The sequence below is a fragment of the Eptatretus burgeri genome, chromosome 8, assembly GCF_056783735.1.
Source record: "Eptatretus burgeri isolate ZD-2024b chromosome 8, Ebu_testis_v1, whole genome shotgun sequence".
In the NCBI taxonomy this organism is placed as follows: Eukaryota; Metazoa; Chordata; class Myxini; order Myxiniformes; family Myxinidae; genus Eptatretus; species Eptatretus burgeri.
In genome coordinates this window covers 89,228,879-89,256,109 of record NC_140968.1, presented here as the reverse complement: position 1 = coordinate 89,256,109, position 27,231 = coordinate 89,228,879, and the positions used below count along the sequence as shown (strand labels likewise).

Below are 27,231 nucleotides of genomic sequence, written 5' to 3'. Positions count from 1 at the left end.
ATAGGGTAAGTGTGTCTGCGTAAACCCCTTTTGGTATTCTCTGGAGACTGGCCGTGACGTCACAGGACAGTGCAGCGGATGGCTCCGCCCCGTGATCACGATTGGCAGAAGGCGACGGCGGTGGGCCAATAAACGGCTCGATTGGAAGTGATGAGGACAGGAGGATAAAAAGGTTCTGTTCGGGGTCGAAAAGGAAGAGGAAGAAGATTACAACCAAAAGATCGTGTTTTTTTGGTGGGGAGGCTGTTGCGCGGAGAGCATCCTTGTTGTTGTGCCGATTCGATCATGTTCTTGATCGTGTCTTGGAGCCTTGCTGAGCCTCGTGCCTCACCTTGGTTGGCTCTGGGGTTCTGCTGACTCGGAGTACGGGGTCGAACGGCGGGCGGACCTGCCTCCCTCTCCTGCTCGCAACTTGGCGCCAGAACTGGTTCCCTGGCGGCTGTGAGCGGACTTGGGCCAAGACCAGGAGGTCGACAGCACCACGGTTTCTCCTGCCCCCCTGACGAGAGCAAGGCCAGCTCGTCCGACGCCGATCCAGGGACAGTTGCGTCCACACCACGGTCCAGCCTGACCACCAGAAATAGCTACGTTTTGTGTGCGTGTGTGTGTGTGTGTGTGTGTGTGTGTGTGTGTGTGTGTGTGTGTGTGTGTGTGTGTGTGTGCTTGGCGCCTTAGAGGGATTGAGAACTGTATATTCATTGGAATTGTCTGTGTTTTTCCCCACGCCCGATCCCACACCATCCCCTCGAATCGCCCCGGATCCCTCTTCTTGCCGAGTCTTGTTATTTCTGGTAATAATAAAAACAAATACACATCATCAACTCAGTGAAAAGTGACTCGTGCCACCTTCCTCGTCCCGTTTGCGGTTGAGCGATTAGAACCGCCATGTTTGGGTTATAAATAAATAAACCGCCTCCATCGTTTCGGCTCATTCTACGTTGGCGGGACTGTTCAAGTCCCGTGGACATAACAATACGTTAATTTTTCAGGAATTTGAGGCAGGCGATTTTACCCCTTAATTTTACACACAATGTATTGATTGCAGACGGTTGGAAGTCGATTTTAGTTGCGTGGAAAATAATACAGTAAACCACATCACTGAACTGCAGAAAGACCAGAGAGATGAGGTGTGAATTATGTCGCCACCAAGCGCCATCTTGGTACGCCCTCTCAGGGTCGCAGATATATTTTAACTCGTGTTATAAATTCTCGGTGGATATTGAATGTTAATTTTATGTTGAAAATCAAAGTCGATATGAACACTTTCTCACATAAAAATAACGCAACGTGGGCCGCAGTGAATCATTCACTGGACCGAGCAACATGGCGGCGTGAACACAGAGAAGGCGATCAGCGAAGGCGACACAAAGGTGTTTGCAACGTGAACACAGAGTAGGGAATCAGCAAAGGCGACACAAAGGTGTTTGCAACGTGAACAGCCATAACCCTTCCAGTCTGAAATACAGTTCCAGGAACCATGATCACAGAAATCGCTGTGTTGAAAGTGAAGATTCCAATGTTTCAGAAAAGGGTTCTCAGCCACAAATGTGCATTAAAACTACTTAGAATCATTTTTGTTCAGAAAATAATTTTTGACGATGTGAACACGACGATTTTTGACGATGCCAGGTTTCCAAGGCTGTGGTCAGAAAAAAAGCATATTACTTAATGCAATGTGATTCCAGAGACTCATCTTCACATCTTCAAATATTACCTCTGACAGAATGTGCAACATCAAGTATTACAAAGTACAATTTTATATACTGGTTTTCTAGCAATGAAAAGGGAAGGAGGGGGTGGGGTGGAGGGGGCAGGAAACTTTTCCTATCGCTTGCCAACCATTTAACATCTATATATTAAAGTGCAGTACCGTATTTTAGTGCAAATAATCTGCCACCTCGTATACCCCACACCCAAGGAAGAAGATGTGATGAAAATTTCAGATACGTATAATCCACACCCCAGTATACCCCCATAAGCCATATTTCCTCTCCATACGACCGGGAAATACACTCTCTCCATATTTCCAGCAGCCGACACGGGTTTGTTGTCAAGGGCAAACGGCTCTTTTCAGATACAACTGTGGCAAATAACCAAATGACATTAAAATGAATATCTTGAGAAAGGGTTGTTGTAATAATTAAAGTTTACTGCAATGATGTGTTAAAAACCAGCGTGGTTTCTGGTACCAATGTGACCGCAAACCACGCTACCCATCCATCAGAAATGTACAAGTCCCCTGCAGGCTGTTTAATTATATATCATTCCACAAAATCGTCCATACCATTACAAGTTCCTGCTGAACAATGTCAGGGGTGTATTCAGTTACCAAGTTTCTTGGAGAGCACTCAAGCAAGCACTCCATTTGAAAGCGTTGATAAGGAATGGCTGGCTCGGCAAGCGTTAGCTGGCTGTTTGGTAACTGAACACACTCCTGCTGTGAGTACGAGTAAGAGAAAACCTAAAAGTTTTACGGCCGAACTCAAAATGAAAGTTGACGAAAAAGTGGGCCAATTTTCAGAGAGGATGAGTGTGATGACCATGTGGATTGTGATGGACACACAATTGCTTCAGCTGTTTCACAGAAGATGAAGACTTTGTGGGTTCTATGTAAGATGATTTACCGGTAACTTAAATAGCTTTGGAATTAGATTCAGTACCTATACAAAGTCGACACCACTTTCAAAATTTTCACCTTTTGTTGCCTCGTTGCCTGGAATTAAATTGCATTAAAACAGACTTTTTCCAGCTTTATTTCCACATCGAACCCACAACATCCAAATGAAAAATGAATTCCACAAATTCCATAAAATTAATGAAATAAAGTAAAAACTAGAATATCTTGATTGGATAAGTGTCAAAACCCCCCTTATAATAGCAATTGTAAACTCGGGGGTGAGCACTCGAGAGAGTGAAAAACCTCCGCCGCCAATACTGCTGGGTCACTTAAGTGAACCTGATATCCTATTCATTGTAGGTCAAAATGGATCAGACTCTACTGAACCACGATGGAATAAACTAAACTAGATCGAAGCGCATGTAGAAATGCCAAAAAAAATAAAAAATAAAAAAAAATAAAAAAAAAAAATCGAAATTTTTTTGAAAAAAAGGTTGCAAAATTTCTGGGTTTTTTTCTCTAACAAAATTTTTGGGGGGGTTGGAAGTCACTTAAAACATGTAGAAATGCAAAAACAAAAATTCAAATATTTTTCAAATAAATTCTAAATTTTTTGAAAAAAAAGTTGCAAAATTATTTTTTTTTCTCTTAATTTATTTTTTTGGGGGGGGGGGGTTGGAAATCACTTAAAACATGTAGAAATGCAAAAACAAAAATTCAAATATTTTTCCAAAATGGCCACCATAGCGGCCATATTGCACTTTGGACCAAGTCCAAAATCTTATGGCATGATCGTTGGACCATACCTAATCCCCCCACCAAGTTTCGTCGAAATCCGTCCAGGAGTTTTTCCGTAATAGTTCACAAACAAACAGACAGGGGTGAAAACAGTAACTATATCCATCTTCGATGGCAGAGGTTAATGAGCTCAGGTGTAACCAATCACCTTCAAAATCAGACACCGTGTAAATTGGCCTCCACCTGTGTTGAATTGTAGTGATTCTGATTATTTCAGAATGAAAACAGCTGTTCCTGTAGGTTTCCTCTGTTGGAGAATGCCAGTCACAGCAAAGACTCAACCATGAACACCAAGGAGATTTCAAAATACCTCTGGAATAAAGTTGTGGAAAGGCACAAATCAGGGGATGGGTATAAAAATATTTCAAAGACCTTGAATATCCCTTGGATCATAGTCAAGACGATCATTAATAAGTGGAAGGTGTATGGTACCACCAAGACCCTGCCGAGATCAGGCAGTCTGCCAAGCTGGATGACCAAGCAAGGAGTAGACTAATCAGAGAGGCCACCAAGAGGCCAATGGCAACTTTGAAAGAACTACATGCCTTTATGGCAAAGACTGGTCACTGTGTGCATGTGACAACAACATTCCAAGCACTCTACAAGTCTGGCCTTACGGGAGGGTAGCCAGAATGAAGCCATCACCAAAGTCCCTCCCTCATGCCTGACGGTCGCAAACTCTGGATCGGCGCAGACGCTTTGCTGCACTGTAGCCAAGCAGGAGACGACTCGCCAACTATCAAGGAGGGATCGTTCAGCGGAGCATCCCCCCAAAAACTGACTGAGTGTCGTAGTTAGTCAATCGTATAAGGTATTACGAAACCGTTAGCCTCATCTCCTCTTCTTATTGCTCATTATCTCTTCTTCATCGGGGTGTGTGTGTGTGTGTGTGTGTGTGTGTGTGTGTGTGTGTGTGTGTGTGTGTGTGTGTGTGTGTGTGTGTGTGTGTGTGTGTGTGTGTGTGTGTGTGTGTGTGTGTGTGCGCACGCGCGCCTGTCCTCGCTTAAGTTAACATTTCAGAAGAATTATATCGGGATAGGTCTGCTCTGTGCCTGCTTTTGCAAGTTGCTTGTTTTTATTGTCCCACCTCACATTTCTTGCTATCCCTTCTTTAAAAACAACAATAAATCGACTCACTGTGACACATATCTTTCGTCACCTGCCTGTAATAAATCCTTATGGAGAAATGTTCCCAGCTCGTTTTTGTCTTTTCTTTCATTGATCCAGCATGGTCTGTATCCGAGCCTAGCCTTTATTCCCAACGATCCGTTCCTTTTAGCCGGTACGTTCCGAGGCAGTGTCGCTCGGCTGTATCTGATCAGGTAAGTTGATCCGGTTCGGACAAGGCGTATCGAGGGCGTGTCCCCCGGTAAATGGATCACGTGATTATTTTTAGGTAACCGGTATTAGACTGAGGACCCTAAGGCACGTGGTTGAGTTATTGGCATTCACAGTCGGTTAGCAATCCGCCGTGTCACTTAGTTATCCGTGTGCGATGGCTGGCAATACCGGGTAGTCCGGTGGGAACCCGAGATAACTTCCACCCCCCCCCCAATGGTCTTCTCACCCTATCCCCGGCCGCAACAATATTATAGTTTCGTATTTTTAATTACCGTATTTTCCAGTGTATAAACAGCACGTTTTTATTGGTAACAAAGGTAAAAGTTGGGGGTGTGGTTAATACACAGGTATAGAAAAAAAATAAATTCAGTCTTAAAAACGATCAATGCTGAATTTCAATGATATTCCAAACGAACACTTTTGTAGCAGTTGGAACTGCTGTTAAGCTCAATTCCGGCATTAAAATTTTGAAAATAGGTTCAGTTTAAGAGTTTGAATCCTTTTTCTTCCTTTTTCTCGTCACAAAAAAATCCTCTTAATGATATTAAAAAATAAGAAAGAAAAATAAAACCTTCTTGGTAGCCTCTCCTCTCCATCATCTTGAAAATAAGAATAAGACTGTTAGACGAAATTAAGCGGACATGGGAATGGGAGTAAGCATGTTGATATCTCCGTCACTTTGTTCCGTACAAAGTTAATGTACAAACGTATTTCTATCTCGAAAAGAAAATAAAATGAACAAAATATTCATTTCCTCGCAAATACAACCCATCACCTCACTAACGGGGACAATAAGGGGGGGGGGGATAAAGAGGGAGGGAGAGAGAGAGAGGAGGAGGCAGGGAGGACGAAGAAGGTGGAGCTCGGGGGGAGGTGGGGAGAGCGGCGTCACCACACCAGATGTTGCTATTCATTGCGGGAGGGAGGGTGTGAAAGAGGGTGCGGGAGAGGGACACACACACACACACACACACACACACACACACACACACACACACACACACACACACACACACACACACACACACACACACACACACACACACCCTTTGAGGGTGAAAAACGGATGCAGTGAACACACGGCCACGGTTTATACGGAATTATCTGAAATTTGTAGAATTTGCTTTTCACTTGGAAGTTGTGGGTTACGATCTGTAAATAAAGGTGGAAAAAGTCTGATTTAATTCCAGACTATAGGGCAGCAAGAGGTGAAAGTTTAGAAAGGGGGTGAAGACTTTCCATCAGCACTGTATAGCCTAGACTGTGTGTCCATAAAGCATGCCCAAGAACTGTCATTAAAGATACATTACAATTAAACACACACACAAACAAGAGGGGGAGCACTCGGTGGAGTGCAAAACCTCCGCCGCCAATACTGCTGGGTCACTCAAGTGAACCTTATATCTTATTCATTAAATATGACGTCAAGAGTGCTGACAGAGTTATAGTTCTTTTCTCCAACATTTTTTTTTTTTTTTGGGTGGGTGTTGGAAATCACTTAAAACATGTAGAAACAAAGCTGTTAGCGTCATAGCGGCCATATTGGATTTTGTGACCGAGTCCAAAATCCAATGGCATGGTCCTTGGACCATACCTCAACCCCCACCAAGTTTCGTCGAAATCCCTCGAGGAGTTTTTCCGCAATATTGTTCACAAACAAACAAACAAACAAAAAGGGATGAAAAAGCAACCTCCGATCTTCGATGGCGGAGGTTAAAAATACCCCGAGCGGGAGTGCCGGTCATCTCTGCCAGAGGTCGAAAGTAACTCTGTGCCAGACTGGAATAGGGGCAGTTCATAAAGTACGTACGATCCACTTCCGGGTTTCAAAACCACCCACCCCCCTCTGTATGCAGGCGAGTGACCACCCACCCACCCCCATATGCGTCTCATATCACATCACAATACTTGAAGATTACAACGAACTGTAGATTTATCTCAAATGCATCAGTAATTATTTACTACGGTAATACAGTAATATGGAACAATTATTGACGTCCACGGATTCAACATCACGTCGAAAATGTTCCTGTGAAAGGGGATATTTTTCCCACTCGCGATGACGACAGGCTTACCTTCATCTTCTGAAACGCTTTCATGTAGTCAGACACCACTTTCATAAAGTATGTATGCAGCCATCATATCACCCCTGTACGCAGCTCGTACGCAGCCCGTACGCGGGCTTTAAACCACCTACCCCCCTCTGTATGCAGCTGTCGTACCACCCACCCGCCCCTGTACGCAGCTCGTACGCGGGCTTTAAACCACCCACCCCCCTCATACATCGCTAATCGCTTGCAAAGCCAGCAGTTCCTTATGAACCAATGTTTGTAAGTCATGACGATGCAGTCCCGAGCGGTGTAATTTACCTTTTTCTTTTACTATCACAGCACGTCATTTATGAAAATAAAAGTACAAATTGACATTCAAGACAATGTTAATGTCATAAATGAAAGTAAGTGTGCATATAAACTTGTGTTCCATTGTTTTAGTTAAATCTCACAAAAGCTTAAAATGTAATATTTGTCTCGGAGAGTTCCGGTTCTTAAGTTAATACTTTTTGTATGTACTTTATGAACGGCCCAGACGGGGAATCAGTGAAGTTTGAAGGGCTATAAAATTGGAACGAGAGCAAATTGTAAAAAATGGCTCGTGTTCTTCCAGATAACAGTCCGTATTATCTGATTCACGAATAACATTTGATCTCTCTTGATAAATGAGGGAGGAGATACGATTTGAAATCGACGATTTTCGCAACTTTGACAGCCTCGTGACGTTGACCTCGACCTTGGACGACCTTGAAAGTTATATCGTTGTGCATGTCTCATCGATCTCTATCCATTCCACTATTGGTTATTTGTCTCCACTCGGTTTGATTGTGGATGGACGGACGTACGTACGGACGAACGGACGGACAGACTTTGAGACTTATTATTAGGTCATCTCTATTGAGATGATAGAGATGACCTAAAGAAAGCCAGCGTCCTACGACGTATGCCAGCGTGCACTTAACATATACAAACTTACCCATAACGTATTCGACGTGTGCCAGCGTTTTAGCCAAATTTTGCATACGTCAGCAAACGCTGGCGAAATCGTCAAGGTGTGACAGTGCCTCAAGCGAAGAATCTGCTGCTTGCCGGTCTGAGGGATGACAGATGGTACAGCAGAGGGTGGAGTCATCAGCAAAGAGATAAAGAGGATTTTCCAGAGTCTTTGATGAAAACCAGAAAAAGAACAGGGCCCAGAAAGCTGCCTTGGGGAACTTCAGACTTCACATGGAGAGGAGATGAAAGGATTCAATTGAGTGCCACATGTTGGTTATAAGAGTTGAGGAAGTGTAACAATGTAGCCACTTCTGGAGTTGACCTTGGATGCCATTTTGTTCAAACTTGACACAAGCACAGTCTGTACTGGATGACGTACACATGCACCTCACTTTGTGTTGTGATCTGATGAAAGATGGTCGACTGGTAGACTGGTGGCCATTTTAGTTGGAAAATAACCCAGAATTGAACACGTCCTCAACCATTTCTCAGACATGCATTTTTACAGCGTGTGCTGCATACAATTGCACCGAGTGTGAAATGTCCCCGGTGTCGACCACGTCTGCGGTGTCCCCCCCCCCCCACGACGTGGCTCAAGACAGCCAATGACAGCCGTCCGGGAGATGGAAATGGGGTAACCATTTCCTAGACCCGAGGTCGGCAACCTGCGGCCCACGGCACCTTGTCCGGATTTCCATTAGGTGCGGCCCGTGAAACATTTTTCTAAGCCGACGGCAAATTTAACATATGTGGACATATGATTCTTCCACATATATCACAGTCTCTGTACGTCACAATAAATTATTTTCGCATCTCGTCCACTTAACTTGGTCTAAAATATTTTTTCGTTGTTGTTTCAGATGGCTGAAGGTCTTCAGGTTCAATTTACAATTACATTTATTATCATTGATTTTAGGTGTGTTTGTTATTTTTTCGGGTTGGGAGGGGGGTGCGGCCCGCGAGGTGGCCCGAACGTGGCCCAGTGGCCCGCGGCCTGGTTTAGGTTGCTGACGCCTGTCCTAGACGTAACCTTGACGGAAATGGTGACAATTGACGGAAATACCCGAGTATTTCAATGGAAATTTGTGAAACTAACGTGTTATATATGTGAAAACCATTGAATTTATTGTTTGACGGAAAAAAACCAAGAAACGCGCCCCTCTCATGTACGAACGAATGAAAGACGTCCTTTCCGCGCACCATCGCATTTCGAGCCGAACGCTGAAAGCTAAGTTCTTCTTATGCTGTCATTCTTTTGCGGCCTCCTGCCACACTGAATCGAACTATTTCATTCCTTCTGTTATATATAAAGGTGCTTATCACAACAATAAGATTTTTGCATTTCAAATATTGAGTACACTTTTGAATTGTTTTTCAACTGAAAAAGAATAAATTGCATATTTTAACATTATTGTACTCATTTGCTTCACCACACGCGCTGTATTGAAGGATTTCACTTGTTTTTTTTTGTATACCTTGTCGAGGCTCGTATGAGAGCTTACACACAACGCACAGAACGGCGCGTATATGACAAGAGGGGCGGGAGTGGGAAGCACAAAACAGTGGAGAACAGAGACAGGAGATCTGTGGAAGGGAGAGGGATGGGGTGGGCAACACGGACAAAACAGTGAGGAACCGAGACAGGAGGTCTGTGGAAGGGAGAGCGATGGGGCGGGGAACATGGCGTATACAAGATGGGAATCACAGGGACTTTCATGAAGGAAAGCAGGGAATTTGAAGGAGGTGGGTTTGGAGTGGATTGATGGGGGTATAAAAGATCGAGGATTTGGATGGGGGACGATCAGAGGTGGTGGTAAACAGCCGTTTTGATGGCCTGGAGGGAAGAATGGGATTGAACAGAGTGAGGGAGTTTATTACAAAGGCGGGGAAGAGGAATGAAAGAGTGAAGGTGAGCAGTCATTTGTGATTTTGGAAATTATACCAGAAAGGGGTTGTTGGCGGACCTTGAGCGCCCTGCGTAACTATGGTGGAGACAAATCGCAGTCACAGCGGGGGGGGGGCGAGACCGGAGAGGTGGTGGTCCAAGACAGAGAGATCACCGACCTACCGGCGTTGAGAGAGTGAGAGCCCCAAAGACTCAGTTTCATCACAGGACATGCCAATGATCTGAAATGCCTTCGTTTCCACAGCGTGAAGCTGAGAAAGGAGGGAGGCAGGAGCACCAACGCAGAGGGGAGAGCAGTACTCCATCAGGCCGCGGACGAAAGCTTTGCTTGTGGTCAGGAGCTCAGGTGGGCCGAGGAAGGACTTGCATGATGGAGGATTCCCAGTCGATGACTGGCTTTGGAGGCCAGGTTGTAAATGTGGCTTTCCCAGGAAAGATCATGGCAGATAATGAGACCCATAAGATTGAAAGAAAGGACTTCTTCCAGAGGATTGCTGAGGAAGTGGATGGAGGGGGTTCCAAACGGTCCTTTCGGAGAGACATAGTGAGAGTGTGAGATTTGTCGGGATTGAAAGTTATGTTCCACGTGTTGGACCAGTTGCTGATTTTACCCAGATCTGCAGTAAGCGAAGAAGCTGCTGCTTGCCGGTCTGAGGGTTGACAAATGGTACAGCAGAGGATGGAGTCATCAGCAAAGAGATAGAGGATTTTCTAGAGTCGGCGAGATCGTTGACGAAAACCCGAAAAAGAACAGGCCCAGAAAGCTGCCTTGGGGAACTTCAGACTTGACATGGAGAGGAGATGAAAGGATTCCATTGAGTGCCACATGTTGGTTATGAGAGTTGAGAAAGTGTTACAATGTAGCCACTTCTGGAGTTGACCTTGGATGCCAGATGTAGAGAGTTTGAAGAGCAAGACTGCATGCCAGACTGTATCAAAAGCACGTAAAAAAGTCCAGAGAGCTGACCCTGATGTCATGTCTGACATTAAGAGCCTCGATTCATTGTTTGATGAGTAGTCGTACCACATCCAAGGTTGAGTGACGTGGTCTGAAACCATATTAGTGATTTGACATGAAGTTTTTGAAAAATGTAAGAATTTCCTCTAATCTGCGATGACGGATTCCCGGACTTTGTTGATAATTGGAAGTAAACTGATCAGGCTGGAGTAAAGTTGATCAGTTTTTGCACCTTCTTTCCTGCACCACCGAGGGTGAAGGAGGTTATGTTTTCACCCCTTTCTGTGTGTTTGTCTGTCTGTCTGCAGGACATCTCAAAAAGTTGTGGATGGATTCGGATGTAATTTTGAGGACACAAGGACAAACTGATTCGATTTTGGTGAAGATCCAAATCTGATCTGGATACGAGAATTATTTAATTATTTAAGTTTTTCTTCACCATTGAGAGATAGTGCCAAAAACGATATGTAGCAAGATATTTCAAAAAGGCATTGGGCCCAATATGTTCTCGAAGATGAGATATTCAGTGGCGGAGGTTTGCGCTGCACTGAGTGCCTCTTCTTGTGATGTAATACAGTGATTTCTTCACTTCAGATGGTGTTTAAAATGTCTTTTCCTTCGCATGACAGTAAAGTGAGGATTTTTTCTTTTTTACTTTAAAGGTGCTGAAAGTGTGTTTCCCTTCTTTTTGGCGGCATGAAATGAAAATACTTTTTTTCTTCAAATTGTATTATAGAATAAAGATGGGGGTGATAATTCCATTGCCGAACCCGGATACCGATGTTGAAAGGAATCAAGGTCATGTCATGGTCTACAACCATGTTAAATTTGACGTCAATCGGATAAGGTGTTGTCTAGTTACAACCTGGAAACCAAAATGTTGACTGATGGACGGATGGACGGACGTACAGAAGTAAAGATAGACTTGCACATCCATTTGATCAATGGTCTGGTTGGATGCACGCAATAATACTCGACATAACCCGATGTTCATCGGGTGAACCAACTTGTCATAATATATTTCCATGTGGTACTCTACCCTCGGTGGTCACAGACAATTCAGGAAATCCAATTTCACTGATACATGATATTTTTTTATACTTGTCATGCAGAAGCTTCAAAGTTTTTCGGAGCGGCTCTTTAAAGGATTGCTCAACCTCATTCCTTCCTTAAAGGTATGATGTTATGGTTTCCACTCAGTACATTTTTTGATAATATTGGGGTAAAAGTTTTATACACAATATATGTTGTGGTGGACGTCACCTCTGGATTACTCCGAAAGCACAGCTTGTCTTTAAGAAACCACGGACACAATTTACAACTCTCAACCTCTCTATCTCTCCCTCTCCACCTCTCTTTCTCTCTCTCGCTCCCCCCTCACACTTTAGTGTCCGTCAGCGAAGCGAAGGGCATATTTGCGAGTTATATAATAAAAATTGTTGGGTGTGATGTTGCATTCACCCATTTATACACCGCTTGAAATGTAAATCTCGAAACTATACTTTATATCAAATGCAAAATTATTAATACTGTTACGTTTGAGGGGGGGGGGTATGCATTCAAAGGGTAATTAGGATGTTTAATTAGGAATGCCATGCTGTTCGAGTTTACCAGGATCTCGATGTAATAAGTAGCAATTCAGTGGTGATAAGTTGTCTAGTAAATGTTCATTTCTTCAAGGGGGGAAATGATAATTGTCACGTAATTAGATAGGGACACGGGATCGGGTAAGTGTGTCTGCGTAAACCCCTTTTGGTATTCTCTGGAGACTGGCCGTGACGTCACAGGACAGTGCAGCGGATGGCTCCGCCCCGTGATCACGATTGGCAGAAGGCGACGGCGGTGGGCCAATAAACGGCTCGATTGGAAGTGATGAGGACAGGAGGATAAAAAGGTTCTGTTCGGGGTCGAAAAGGAAGAGGAAGAAGATTACAACCAAAAGATCGTGTTTTTTTGGTGGGGAGGCTGTTGCGCGGGGAGCATCCTTGTTGTTGTGCCGATTCGATCGTGTTCTTGATCGTGTCTTGGAGCCTTGCTGAGCCTCGTGCCTCACCTTGGTTGGCTCTGGGGTTCTGCTGACTCGGAGTACGGGGTCGAACGGCGGGCGGACCTGCCTCCCTCTCCTGCTCGCAACTTGGCGCCAGAACTGGTTCCCTGGCGGCTGTGAGCGGACTTGGGCCAAGACCAGGAGGTCGACAGCACCACGGTTTCTCCTGCCCCCCCTGACGAGAGCAAGGACAGCTCGTCCGACGCCGATGCAGGGACAGTTGCGTCCACACCACGGTCCAGCCTGACCACCAGAAATAGCTACGTTTTGTGTGTGTGTGTGTGTGTGTGTGTGTGTGTGTGTGTGTGTGTGTGTGTGTGTGTGTGTGTGTGTGTGTGCGTGCGCGTGCTTGGCGCCTTAGAGGGATTGAGAACTGTATATTCATTGGAATTGTCTGTGTTTTTCCCCACGCCCGATCCCACACCATCCCCTCGAATCGCCCCGGATCCCTCTTCTTGCCGAGTCTTGTTATTTCTGGTAATAATAAAAACAAATAAACATCATCAACTCAGTGAAAAGTGACTCGTGCCACCTTCCTCGTCCCGTTTGCGGTAGAGCGATTAGAACCGCCATGTTTGGGTTATAAATAAATAAACCGCCTCCATCGTTTCGGCTCATTCTACGTTGGCGGGACTGTTCAAGTCCCGTGGACATCACAATACGTTAATTTTTCAGGAATTTGAGGCAGGCGATTTTACCCCTTAATTTTACACACAATGTATTGATTGTAGACGGTTGGAAGTCGATTTTAGTTGCGTGGAAAATAATACAGTAAACCACATCACTGAACTGCAGAAAGACCAGAGAGATGAGGTGTGAATTATGTCGCCACCAAGCGCCATCTTGGTACGCCCTCTCAGGGTCGCAGATATATTTTAACTCGTGTTATAAATTCTCGGTGGATATTGAATGTTAATTTTATGTTGAAAATCAAAGTCGATGTGAACACTTTCTCACATAAAAATAACGCAACGTGGGCCGCAGTGAATCATTCACTGGACCGAGCAACATGGCGGCGTGAACACAGAGAAGGCGATCAGCGAAGGCGATCAGCGAAGGCGACACAAAGGTGTTTGCAACGTGAACACAGAGTAGGGAATCAGCAAAGGCGACACAAAGGTGTTTGCAACGTGAACAGCCATAACCCTTCCAGTCTGAAATACAGTTCCAGGAACCATGATCACAGAAATCGCTGTGCTGAAAGTGAAGATTCCAATGTTTCAGAAAAGGGTTCTCAGCCACAAATGTGCATTAAAACTACTTAGAATCATTTTTGTTCAGAAAATAATTTTTGACGATGTGAACACGTAATTTTTGCTAATTTTACATATAAATCCTGTTGCAAATCTCAGGGTGCGATATGTGAGGGGAGGTCCAAACGATCTGCCACACTCTTCATCTTCGGTCGTTTTGGGTCGTGGCAACACGTTTTATTCCCCGCACAGATCACCCCCCCCCACCAAAAAAATTATGTGTCGTGTTAAGAGGGGGTAGAGGATTTAACAAAATTGTCCGAAATTTTGGTACGTAATATGTGGATGTCGATAGACATTGTTGCGAGATGTGGCGATGGACTGAGCTGAACTGAGAAGGGGAGCTCCAATGTCAGTTAACCATGGTAACGCGATTTTAAAACCATCGAATCAAACCGGAACCGTTTTCCCCTGAACAAACATTTCTCCGTTTTCACCTCGTGATTACGAGATTTGTCATGGGGTAATAAAAGAGGACTAAATGTGCGAGATTACTTTATCCTTCGACATTGACATCAGAAGACTCTGCATGCGCACATTCCGTTTGCTCATCTCGACTCTGGTGAGGTGAAAAAAACTTCAAGATGGATCCAGACAGTCTTTTTGTTTCTGTTTCACGCCTCTTCATTTTGTCGCGTTTGCAAGTACCACTTTCGTGGTGCCGAATATATCCGTCGGCCATAGTCAAGAATAAAAAACGACAAATAAGAGCAAAACGAAGAACTGCAAGCGTCAGGATGCTCGATAACTCACAAGAAAGTAAGAGGGTGCCAGTATGTTCATACTCAGCGCGAACGTTACTCCACCCATCAGCCAGACAATAGCGGCGACGCCTGTGATTGGCTGATTGTGATGTGATCACATGGTTCCCACGCTCGCTGTCGACGATCACTGTCCGGCAGCGTGCCAGCTGCCTTCGCTTACGGTGTGGTCAGCCTTCCTGCACATGTCAAGTCACATAATTAAGACTGGAAGAGACAAGAAAGAAAGAAAAAAAAAAAAACGGCGTCGGATATTTTCGTAGGCCAAGGCCCGGGCCTCACGGGCGTTGTCGTTAATCCGGCCCTGACCACTTGTATATGCCGAAGGGAGAATGATGAGGCGATCAATTAGGCAGGTAAAAGCAGACGTTGGGAGAGGGGGTATTACGAAACGATTTACAGCGAACCGCGGATTAACATAACGTTAAGGACGGACACGACGGCCCTTTCAAACTCGAAAGGAAGCCGGGAGGACGCGCGATGACGTCAACGCGCACACGCAAAAGCGTTACGTAACTCAACGTGCAGTCACGTGACGAGCCGTGATGCAGCGGACGAAATATTTTTATACAATCTTAAAACGTCTATTTTGCCCCGGAATTCTTTCAGAAACCTGTAAAGCGTGTTCTAAAACCTTCAGAAATGTAAACATTAATCTCCCAAACGCCAACAGTAAACATTCCCTCGAGGAGACAATTATCGGCTTTCTCCCGTGTCTGCCAGAATCCGCGGCATCCCCGGCATCCACAACCACCCCACGCACTCGATGCATTTTCCTCATTAAACGTGAATTTCACGTCGAATTCGCTTTATTTCAGTGTCGATCAACATTCTGCAACATGAAAGATGGAAACATAATTGAATTTGAAGTGAAGACAGAATTGAAACGGACGCGAGGACGAGACACGACACCCAACCAAAGTCTCATAAAACATCCGATTTTTCCGGAATTTCGACAACCGAGTGTTCGGCAAACTTCGCCATTACCAAAAGTGAAAACAGAATTGCGATTCAAGTTAAAATGGACTCGTAACGTCGAACGAAGCAAAATTTTCAATTCTCCACAGGAATTCACGCAATTATTTAATTATTTTTTATGAAAGTCAGAAAATACGATTTCAAAGCCATCCACCAACAATCTTTGCATAATCCGACGGCTAAGCAAGTCAGGCATGTGATGATAACCTTTATTGGGATGAAAAATGACTTTTAAACACCCTCTTTATCGAAAACGCGCCGCGGCCTACAACTAGGCAAGGCGCCGTCGGCCATGCGCGTCGTGCGCCCTTCGCTTTAAACACTCATATTTGCACAAATCTAACACCAAATCCCAGCAAACCTACCTTATCAGGGCCCGCCGTTTACCCGCGCGTCGGTGAATCTCATCACTTCGACATTCAGAGCACTGGGCAGAAATCACATCGCCGGCCATCGCGATGCTTTGTTTTAATTTTAAAACAGTCGGAATCTCCTTGTCCGCACTGGTTCTCAGGCGACTATTGGTCGCCGGCCGAGGCGCGCGCGCCTACCCGAGCCTCGCACCATCAAACCTTTGCCCGACGACCGAGGCTCGGAAGCGGGCGTGGGACGCGGCGGGTCCGGGCAGACCGCGCGCGCCGCAGCCGGAGCGCTCCACGGGGAGGCAACGGCTCACGTTCGCAACAGAGTCCCTCACGCTCCGGGACCGCCGCCGGGCTGATCCGGCCCAGGACGCCCGACGCCGACGCCCTGCGAGAGGGCACGGGCCCGCCGGCGCAAAGGCGGGGATCGATGGCGCGCGTCGACACGCGACCGCGCCCGGGGCCTCGACGAGACTGGCCGAAGCGTCTCGCCCGCCCCCCGCCGAGACGCTCCCCCCTCCCCTGCCGCACGTTCGACCCCCGACGGGACGCGTGGACGACGGGCGTTGCGGCCAAGCTCCCGCCGCGACCCCCCTTCACCCCCACTAAGGAGGGGGGAGGGGAAGATAGCGACGGAAACGCGACCGCAGAACGCGGGTCGCCGCACGCCACACGGAGCGCTCGACAACGGTGGAGGAAAGACGCCCGAGCGGGGGGTGGGGCGGGACGGCCCCGAACGGCACCCCGCACACACCGCCCCGGACGGCAGGAGCGAACGGCGCGGCTGAACACACCGCCCACGCCGGCGGTAGAACCCGACGCCACGCCACGTGGCGCCGGCGGACCGGGCGACGGGCCGGGAGCCCCGGGAAACGGAGGCTCGCCCGACCGCGAGCGCGTTCCCGTAGACCGCTTCGCACCCCGGCTCGACCGATCCAGCCCTCAGAGCCAATCCTTGTCCCGAAGTTACGGATCCGGCTTGCCAACATTGTTCCATCGCAAACATGCCCGCGAGAAACTTTCATTTGTTTGGACCAGCCATATATATATATATATATATATCTATATATCTATATATATATATATATATATATATATCTCTCTCCCCTCACACTTTCGTGTCCCTGTCAGCGAAGCGAAGAATTTATTTGCGAGTTAAATCATAAAAATTGTTGGGTGTGATGTTGCATTCACTCATTTATACACCACTTGAAATGCAAATCTCGAAACTATACGGTATATCAAATGGAAAATTATTAATACGTTAATTTTTCGGGAATTTGAGGCAGGCGATTTTACCCCTTAATTTTCCACACAATGTATTGACTGCAGGCGGTTGGAAGTCGATTTTCGTTGTGTGGAAAATAATACAGTAAACCAGTCACTGAACTGCAGAAAGACTGGAGAGATTATGAGGTGCGAATTATGTCGCCACCAAGCGCCATCTTGGTACGCTCTCTCGGGGTCGCAGATATATTTTAACTCGTGTAATAAATTCTCGGTGGATATTGAATTTTCATTTTATGTTGAAAATCAAAAGTTGATATGAACACTTTCTCACATAAAAATAACGCAACGTGGGCCGCAGTGAATCATTCACTGGACCGAGCAACATGGCGGCGTGAACACAGACAAGGGGATCAGCAATGGCGAAACAAAGGTGTTTGCAATGTGAACAGCAATAACACTTCCAGTCTGAAATACAGTTCAAGGAACCACAAACACAGAATCGCTGTGTTGAAAGTGAAGATTCCAATGTTTCAGAAAAGGGTTCTCAGCCACAAATGTGCATTAAAACGACTTTGAATCATTTTTGTTCAGAAAATAATTTTTGACGAGGTGTACATGTATTTTTTGCTAATTTTAGAAATAAATCCTGTTGCAAATCTCAGGGTGCGATAAGTGAGGGGAGGTCCAAACAATCTGCCACACTCTTCATCTTCGGACGTTTTGGGTCGTGGCAACATGCTTTATTCCCCGCACAGATCACCCCCCCCCACCCAAAAAAAGAAATAATTATGCGTCGTGTTAGGAGGGTGGAGGATTTCCAAAATTGTCCGAAATTTTGGTACGTAATATGTGGATGTCCAGAGACATTGTTGCGAGATGTGGTGACGGACTGAGCTGAACTGAGAAGAAGGGGGGCTCCAATGTCAGGTAACCATGGTGATGTGATTTTAAAGCCATCGAATCAAACCGGAACCGTTTTCCCCCCGAACAAACATTTCTCCGTTTTCACCTCGTAATTTCAAGATTTCTTCGTCACCGGGGTAATAAAAGAGGACTAAACGTCATCGGAATATGTTGTCATATCAAACAGGATTATTAAATGGGAAATGTGATCATGGAAACGGAGAGATAATGAAAAATAAACCATGAAGAGTGTGCACGGGCCGAGTGTTCCTCATTCTCGATTAGTTAATGAACGAACTTGAAATTAAACATCATTTGGGGATTTAAATTGAACTGAAAATGAAAGGCTCCCTTGAAGATGACGTCACATTTAGGCGTGAAGTTACAGAGTGGTGGGAACTTTATGATCGTGTTACCCACACGTTGTTTCTCGCACTTGAAGCATTTTTACAAGATGGAGAGAACGCGGCTCTTTCTTGGCTTTGTGCTGTCATGCTTTTTAGTGTGTTGTCTGAGTTACCTGCCAGAACTTCAACAGGTGAGAGTGAATCGGGTGGAAAAATTTACGTGCACGTTTTAAAGTATTTAAATGTAGTTTGTCCACGGATGTTTGATGCTCTGTGAGGGTTTGATTCCATCCAGAGTGAACAAGTAAATTAAATTAATTATTCAGTGGAAACGACTCCGATTTGTCCGTGTCCGTGTCTCTCAAACAGAAGTTGCAGGAATATCCCGAGGACATCTTTGTGTGGGACAAACTCAGGAATGTTCTTCCCTTTCAGGCATGATGGACGATCAAGTATAATACTCCAGAAGTATTTGGTGTGTTGTTGGTTATGAACTCAAATACGGGTTTCAGAAGGTGGAACGGAGCCCTCTCAGGTCTTGAAGTACCAGTGTGTGTGTGCGTGTGAGTGAGCGTGTGCGTGTGCGTCCAAATAATTTTGTCTTATGCAATCTGTTTTTTGTGTCCACGTCTCAAACACAAGTTACAAGCATATTCAGAGAACATATTGGAGAGGCTCAGAAAAGTTCTTCCTCTTCATGTATAACGTAACACTCCATATCATTTACCATAGTTACTGTACGAGCAACAGTTGAGAAAAACAACCAGAGAAGGTCATTTATAAGAGGATGTAAAACTCAACAAAAAGTAAAGATAAAGCACAAAACACCTCCCTCACAATCAGGGAGAAGTGGGGAATGGAGACGAGCAGGCCAATCAAGATGAAGATGTGGAAATAATGTTTTATCTCATGAGAGAGATAACTCCTCCTTCACTCACTTTGATCACACAACACACAAGCACATTATCTTGACAGAACAAGATTCTCTCTCATGAGATCGAAAACAAATTTCACTCACACGGTTTGAGCTGAGATGATGACTGTGTAAGATGTCATCGATGGAAATCGTTGAAGAAACTCCACATAACCCGATGTTGATCAGGTGACCCACTTTGTCATGGATGTTTCCTTATGGTACTCCACATTGGGCGGTCACAGACAAACCAGTAAATCCAGATTGACTGACGTACATTTACTCCGAGTCTGTATTCATCCGTTGTGTGAGCGTGTGTTCCATCACTCTCTGGGACCTCACTTACCAAGCAAGATATCTCGCCCTATTAGAACCCATGTTTACAGGAAAATGCAAGTGTGTTCGTGTTCCTATGCGAACAAAATAGGAAAACCATGTGTTCACCAAGGCTGCATGTTCTCTCACTTCAACAACTTGTACTTTCCATTCTTATTTACATTTTTCATCACGGGAAGACGAGTGCACGTGAGAAATCATTGTGGGTTCACTCACAATTTTTCAAGGAGAAATCGATAAAGATTTACACTGGTCCACTCACTTCCCCCTCTGACCTATGCAATCTTGATCATTTCAGTGAAAGAAGTAATTTTTGATTGTTGCTGTTGTTGTTTCTCTCACACAGAATCCCGTCCTTGAGGAGCCAAAAGGATTTTTATGGTCTTCGTGGGCACGGGTTGCCAACATGCTTCCCACGTCTTACCGGAAGGTATTATCACATGCTTCATTCCAGAAAAAACAACAAACATTTTACCACCATGTTCTCTGTTTATTTTTTATAACCCCGTTGTACTTGGTCCGAAACGGGGGCTGATGGATTTGGTCTCATCTTTCTACGCATCCATCCGTGTGCAGCCATATCTCGGTCATGTATGGACCGATTTTGTTCAAACTTGGCACAAGCACAGTATGTACTGAATGACGTATACGTGCACCTCACTTTGTGTTGTGATGTGATGAAAGATGACCGACTGGTAGACTGGCGGCCATTTTAGTTGGAAAATAACCCAGAATTGAACACGTCCTCAACCATTTCTCAGACTTGCATTTTTTTTGAATACCTTCTCGAGGCTCGTATGAGAGCTAACACACAAGGCACAGCAAGGGGCGCATGTGACAAGAGGGGCGGGAGTGGGAAGAACAAAACAGTGGGGAACAGAGACAGGAGATCTGTGGAAGGGAGAGCGATGGGGCGGGGAATATGGCGGATACGAGATGGACATTACAGGGACTTTCATAAAGAAAAGTATGGAATTTGAAGGAGGTGGGTTTGGAGTGGATTGATGGGGGAAGAAAAGATCGAGGATTTGGATGGGGGACGATCAGAGGTGGTGGTAAACAGCCGTTTTGAAGGCCTGGAGGGAAGAATGGGATTGAACAGTGAGGGAGTTTATCACAAAGGCAGGGAAAAAGAGGAATGAAAGAGTGAAGGTGAGCAGTCATTCGTGATTTTGGTAATTTTTCCAGAAGTGGGTTGTTGGCGGACCTTGAGCGTCCTGCGTAAATATGGTGGGGACAAATAGCAGACAAAGCAGGGGGGGTGCGAGACCGGAGAGGTGGTGGTCGAAGACAGAGAGACCACCGACCTGCCGGCGTTGAGACAGTGAGACGCCCAAAGACTCAGTTTCATCACAGGAGATGCCCATGATCTGAAATGCCTTGGTTTCCACAGCATGAAGCCAAGATAGGAGGGAGGCAGGAGCACCAGCCCAGAGGGGAGAGCAGTACTCCATCAGGCTGCGGACGAAAGCATTGTATGTGGTCAGGAGCTCAGATGGGCCGAGGAAGGACTTTGCACGATGGAGGATTCCCAGTCGACGACTGGCTTTGGAGGCCAGGTTGGAAATGTGGCTTTCCCAGGAAAGATCATGGCAGATAATGAGACCATAAGATTGAAAGAAAGGACTTCTTCCAGAGGATTGCTGAGGAAGTGGATGGAGGGGGTTCCAAACGGTCCTTTCGGAGAGACATAGTGAGAGTGTGAGATTTGTCCGGATTGAAAGATATGTTCCACGTGTTGGACCAGTTTGTGATTTTACCCAGATCTGCAGTGAGTGAACAAGCTGCTACATGCTGGTCTGAGGGATGACGGATGGTACGGCAGAGGGTGTTGTAATCAGCAAAGAGATAAAGAGGATTTTCCAGAGAGTTGGAGAGATCATTGATGAAAACCAGAAAAAGCTATGTCGATCAGTGCTTGTTCCCAAGATAGCTCACGTTCCATTGTTTAAATGTTCAGAAATTGATTGGATGCGCTGCGGATCGATTTAATAGTTGGGGAACGAACAATGGAAACATCCCTCCCGCTCTTCTGTGAAGAGCAAGAAGAACCCTGCCGTCCCGTGACTCATGATGTCAACAACTCCCTCCCACCCGTGGCTGAGCGGGGGGGTGGAGCACGAGGGCATGAGTCATGAGTCACGCCGGGAGCGGGGGAAGGGCGGGAGAAGGATAAGAGGAGATCTTTTCTTTTGTTCGGGGGCAGAGTTGGAGAAGGGAGTTGAGGGGAGTCGTTCAGCAGACCGTCGGGTCCTGCTTGGCTTGGGTTAGGGTTGAGGCCTTTGGAAGCTTTTTGCTTCGGCTGGCTCAGTGAGCTTCGGCTGAGGCCTGGCTCGGGAGGAGGCTTTTTGGAGGCTTTTTGCTTTGATGGTTCCGTGAGCTTCGGCTTCTGCTTGGCTCGGGAGAGCTTTTTGCTTCAAGCTGCCCTGTTTGGAAGAAAGTTTAGCTGGTCGATCGGCTCGAGATGCGAGTGGTGGCTTCTTCTTCTTGGTTTCTGGAGCTCTTTCTTCTCCGTTTTGGTTCCTGGCTTGGTGTGACTCATCGACCTCTTCTTGGAGGTGGTTCCTCGGGGAAGCGACGCAGCGACGGGAAGGATCGGCCCCTCGACTCACCAGCACGTGTTGAGAAGCGCGGGAGGATTCGCGGGAGCTCAGGAAGGATCGCAGCTCACGGCGATTGGATCCAGCTCGCTCTCGCTGGAGCCCGGGTCCGAACAACTTGAAGACCACACGAGGTGGAGAGATGGGCTCTGGGTTTCAGCTCACCTGTCCTCCGAGCTGAAGCTCGTTATTAAAGGCCTCTGCCTCCATTTCTTGGGTGTGTGTGTGTGTGTGTGTGTGTGTGTGTGTGTGTGTGTGTGTGTGTGTGTGTGTATGCGTGTGTATGCGTGTGTGTGTGTGTGTGTGTATGCGTACATGTTTCCGTGGGCCCGTCTCATAAGTAGGAACTGCTGTTTAGTGCAAGTGACTGTACATAATAAGTAGACGGTTGTAGTTCTTTTGTCGTGCTTTTGTTGCTTGTATCATTGCATTCGTGTTTTGCCTTGTTTAATTGCATACGTGCTTTATTATAATAAATGTCCTTGTGTGAATAAAACCTGTTCGTTGCGTCCATTCCCTCATTGAACTGCCCCATCTTGCACTCGGAATATAGTTGGTTTTTAAATAGCCGGGAAAGTGATCAGGTCCAATGGGACTGCGCGATAATACCCCGCTCGGTTATCCCAAAAGGAAGCGAGCTGCTTAAGCGGCTCGTTTCCAAGCGGTCCTGTTGAGGTACAATCTCTCGGTAACCCACCCGCGCGAATAATTAGGTAAATCGAAGATTTGGCGATCGGACCCTGTAGCGCAGGTAGAGTGCGGACAAGGTTGTGGTGTGGTTAAAAACACCCGTGGCTGGTTTCCGGCGTTGATCCGGAAAGCCGCGACTGGATTGTCCGTTCGGTGGGCGAAGCGACCGCTTTTGGTTAGACCGTTCGCACGCCGACGGACGGAAAATCTACAACAGTATGTAAAACGCTGGCGTACACTGAACTATTGATGTTTTTTAAAGTTTTAGGCATATAATAACGTGTTGGACGTATGCATAACGTATCCGTAACGTACACAGAACGTTTCAATCACATCTAGATAACTTATACCAACGAATGCTGAGGGTGTTGTCGGCGTTCACAAATTATGCCCAACGATCGTCTAACTTATGCATAGCGCGGCAGCGTATCGCCGACGATAACGTGGCATATGCTATTCATAGGCTGCGGCTCGACGATTCACATCATAACCGCAGTAAACATCGAAGTGTGAAGCCGCTGTCACACCTTGACGTTTTAGCCAGCGTATTCCGACGTATGAAAAATTTGCAGAAACAAGCTGGCACACATCGAATACGTAATGGATAAGTTTTGTATACGTTAAGAGCATGCTGGCATACGTTGTAGTATGCTGGCAGACGTCGTAGTGCGCTGGCATATGTCGTCATACGCCGAGTACGTCGAGAAATTTTCAGCATGTTGAAAATTTCTCGACATACTATGCGTATGACACACGTTCAGCATACGTTGACATAAGTTGTAGGCACGTTACGCGATCGTTGACACACCTCGACACACGTTACTTGTACGTTACTCATAAGTCGAAAACACATGGCATACGTCGAAAAATTTCAAGCAAGGAAAATTTGTCTAACACCTCAGCATACTACGACGTATGCCAGCGTACTACGAAAAAATTACCCCCGTGTGGGGGTGACGGTCATCTCTATTATGTTTTTTTTACTATCATAATCGATGAACCGTTGCCAGATATCTCCTCAAATGACAGACGAGATAGGTTTTGAAAATGGCGACTTTCACAACTTTCGTGACCTCGTGACCTTGACCCTGACCTCGAATCCGGGGAAAAAATATGTCGTTGGGTATCAATCATCGACCTCTACCCACATACCAAATTTCATCAAGACCGGAAGTAAAAAGTTTTCTTTGTACCGGGTGGTGTTTTTGACCATCTTCCAGGTTACGTGGCAGCCAAATGGGACGGAAATTCAAAAATCTGTCCGGTTAGATACAAGATAATATTTTTTACTATCATAATCAATAAACAGTTGCCGAATATCTTGTAGAATGGCAGACGAGATAGGTTTTAAAAATGGCGATTTTTATAACTTACGTGACCTCGTGACCTTGACCTGACCTTGAACCCGGAGAAAAGTTATATCCTTGTGCAACACTCATCGACCTCTCCCCACATACTAAGTTTCATCAAGATCAGAAAGAAAAATTGTTGACGGACGGACGGACATTTGGTCCGGCTTAATTAGGTCATCTCGGTAGAGATGACCTAAAAATAAGAATACTGCAAAAGAAAGTGAAAAAAATTCAAACAAAGAAAAGCTTTTCTCCTGCTCATTCATATGAAACAAACTGTAAACAGTCCTGATTAATGGTGTCAAAGCATCAAGCAGAAAGAAAGGGTGTTCATAAATGCAATGAAGGACATCCATTTTGGATCAATATAAAGCGGAAATCCATTGATTGATGGACGTCTGAGAGAGTGCTCACTTGACGTAAGCAATGAGTTCAGAGTGCAGTAAACTTTTGATGGCCTTTAGCCAGATCCACACTCAGGAGATCAGTTGCACAAACTGGTGACATGCACCTGAATCGCTAATATGATGGCATTTCTGCAAATAGCTTGAAAGCAGTTGCAGAACTGGTTGCGTATGGCAGAGTAAAGGCTGGACTTTTAATTAATGTGCTGGGTGGTTTGTAGCGACGTATTTTATCACGTGCACTACGACTGGTTGTATAACTCTTGACTATGCACACACTTCTACAACGGGGCAACTTGTTGTGCAACTACTTGTTCAAGATTCGCCAACATAGTAGTACACAATTGAAATTGTGCGATTTAATGAGATTTGAGTGCTCAACTGATCGCTCAGATACAAACCTGGCTTTCGGCCCGAGATACCGGATCATAATCAAGCCCAATTTCAAATATCTGTATTTTGAAATACATTTTTGATACATGCAAATATAAGCAAAGTAAGTAATTATCGTGCTGCGTGCAGAGAGAAATGATGGAAGCATGCAGGTGTATGAAGGCTGAGCAACACAACCCAACAGCCTTGGGGTACAGAACTGATAGGAGTAGGAAATGGTGCAATGTGTGCTGGTGTTACAGCTAACCTTGCTGAGCTTCTCTTGGTCTGTGTGTGGGATGAGTGTTTTGAGGGACTGGAAGCCAGCCAGCAGTGATGCTTTGCATTCTTCGCCGCTCGTTGCTGTTCGCGATCTCGCGGCGTATACGCCGATCTTGGTCACGCTGGCTCTTAGGAGACACAGCCAGGTTTCCAAGGCTGTGGTCAGAAAAAAAGCATATTACTTAATGCAATGTGATTCCAGAGACTCAACTTCACATCTTCAAATATAACCTCTGACAGAATGTGCAACATCAAGTATTACAAAGTACAATTTTATATACTGGTTTTCTAGCAATGAAAAGGGAAGGGGGGGTGGGGTGGAGGGGGCAGGAAACTTTTCCTATCGCTTGCCAACCATTTAACATCTATATATTAAAGTGCAGTACCGTATTTTCGTGCAAATAATCTGCCACCTCGTATACCCCACACCCAAGGAAGAAGATGTGATGAAAATTTCAGATACATATAATCCACACACCGGTATACCCCCATAAGCCATATTTCCTCTCCATACGACTGGGAAATACACTCTCTCCATATTTCCAGCAGCCGACACGGGTTTGTTGTCAAGGGCAAACGGCTCTTTTCAGATACAACTGTGGCAAATAACCAAATGACATTAAAATGAATATCTTGAGAAAGGGTTGTTGTAATAATTAAAGTTTACTGCAATGATGTGTTAAAAACCAGCGTGGTTTCTGGTACCAATGTGACCGCAAACCATGCTACCCATCCATCAGAAATGTACAAGTCCCCTGCAGGCTGTTTAATTATATATCATTCCACAAAATCGTCCATACCATTACAAGTTCCTGCTGCACAATGTCAGGGGTGTATTCAGTTACCAAGTTTCTTGGAGAGCACTCAAGCAAGCACTCCATTTGAAAGCGTTGATAAGGAATGGCGGCTCGGCAAGCGCTATCTGGCTGTTTGGTAACTGAACACACTCCTGCTGTTAGTACGAGTAAGAGAAAACCTAAAAGTTTCACGGCCGAACTCAAAATGAAAGTTGACGAAAAAGTGGGCCAATTTTCGGAGAGGATGAGTGTGATGACCATGTGGATTGTGATGGACACACAATTGTTTCAGCTGTTTCACAGAAGATGAAGACTTTGTGGGTTCTATGTAAGATGATTTACCGGTAACTTAAATAGCTTTGGAATTAGATTCAGTACCTATACAAAGTCGACACCACTTTCAAAATTTTCACCTTTTGTTGCCTCGTTGCCTGGAATTAAATTGCATTAAAACAGACTTTTTCCAGCTTTATTTCCACATCGAACCCACAACATCCAAATGAAAAATGAATTCCACAAATTCCATAAAATTAATGAAATAAAGTAAAAACTAGAATATCTTGATTGGATAAGTGTCAAAACCCCCCTTATAATAGCAATTGTAAACTCGGGGGTGAGCACTCGGGAGAGTGAAAAACCTCCGCCGCCAATACTGCTGGGTCACTTAAGTGAACCTGATATCCTATTCATTGTAGGTCAAAATGGATCAGACTCTACTGAACCACGATGGAATAAACTAAACTAGATTGAAGCGCATGTAGAAATGCCCAAAAATAAATAAATAAATAAATAAAAAATCGAAATTTTTTTGAAAAAAAAGTTGCAAAATTTCTGGGTTTTTTTCTCTAACAAAATTTTTGGGGGGGGGTTGGAAGTCACTTAAAACATGTAGAAATGCAAAAAAAAATTCAAATATTTTTCAAATAAATTCTAAATT

General features: G+C 45.3%; 1 protein-coding gene across 2 annotated transcripts in view; it reads right to left on the bottom strand.

Moving 5' to 3' along the window:
- The window catches only part of LOC147022240 (uncharacterized), a 50,888-nt gene that overhangs the window by 13,239 nt on the left and 10,418 nt on the right, over nt 1–27,231 (bottom strand). For both annotated transcript variants that reach the window (XR_015061125.1, XM_085892932.1), the window contains one exon: nt 25,484–25,653. Coding sequence is in view for 1 of the 2 variants with exons in the window: in XM_085892932.1 (XP_085749058.1) it covers nt 25,484–25,653 (170 nt within the window). In the remaining variant the exon portion in view is untranslated. The remainder of the gene's footprint in view (nt 1–25,483; nt 25,654–27,231) is intronic.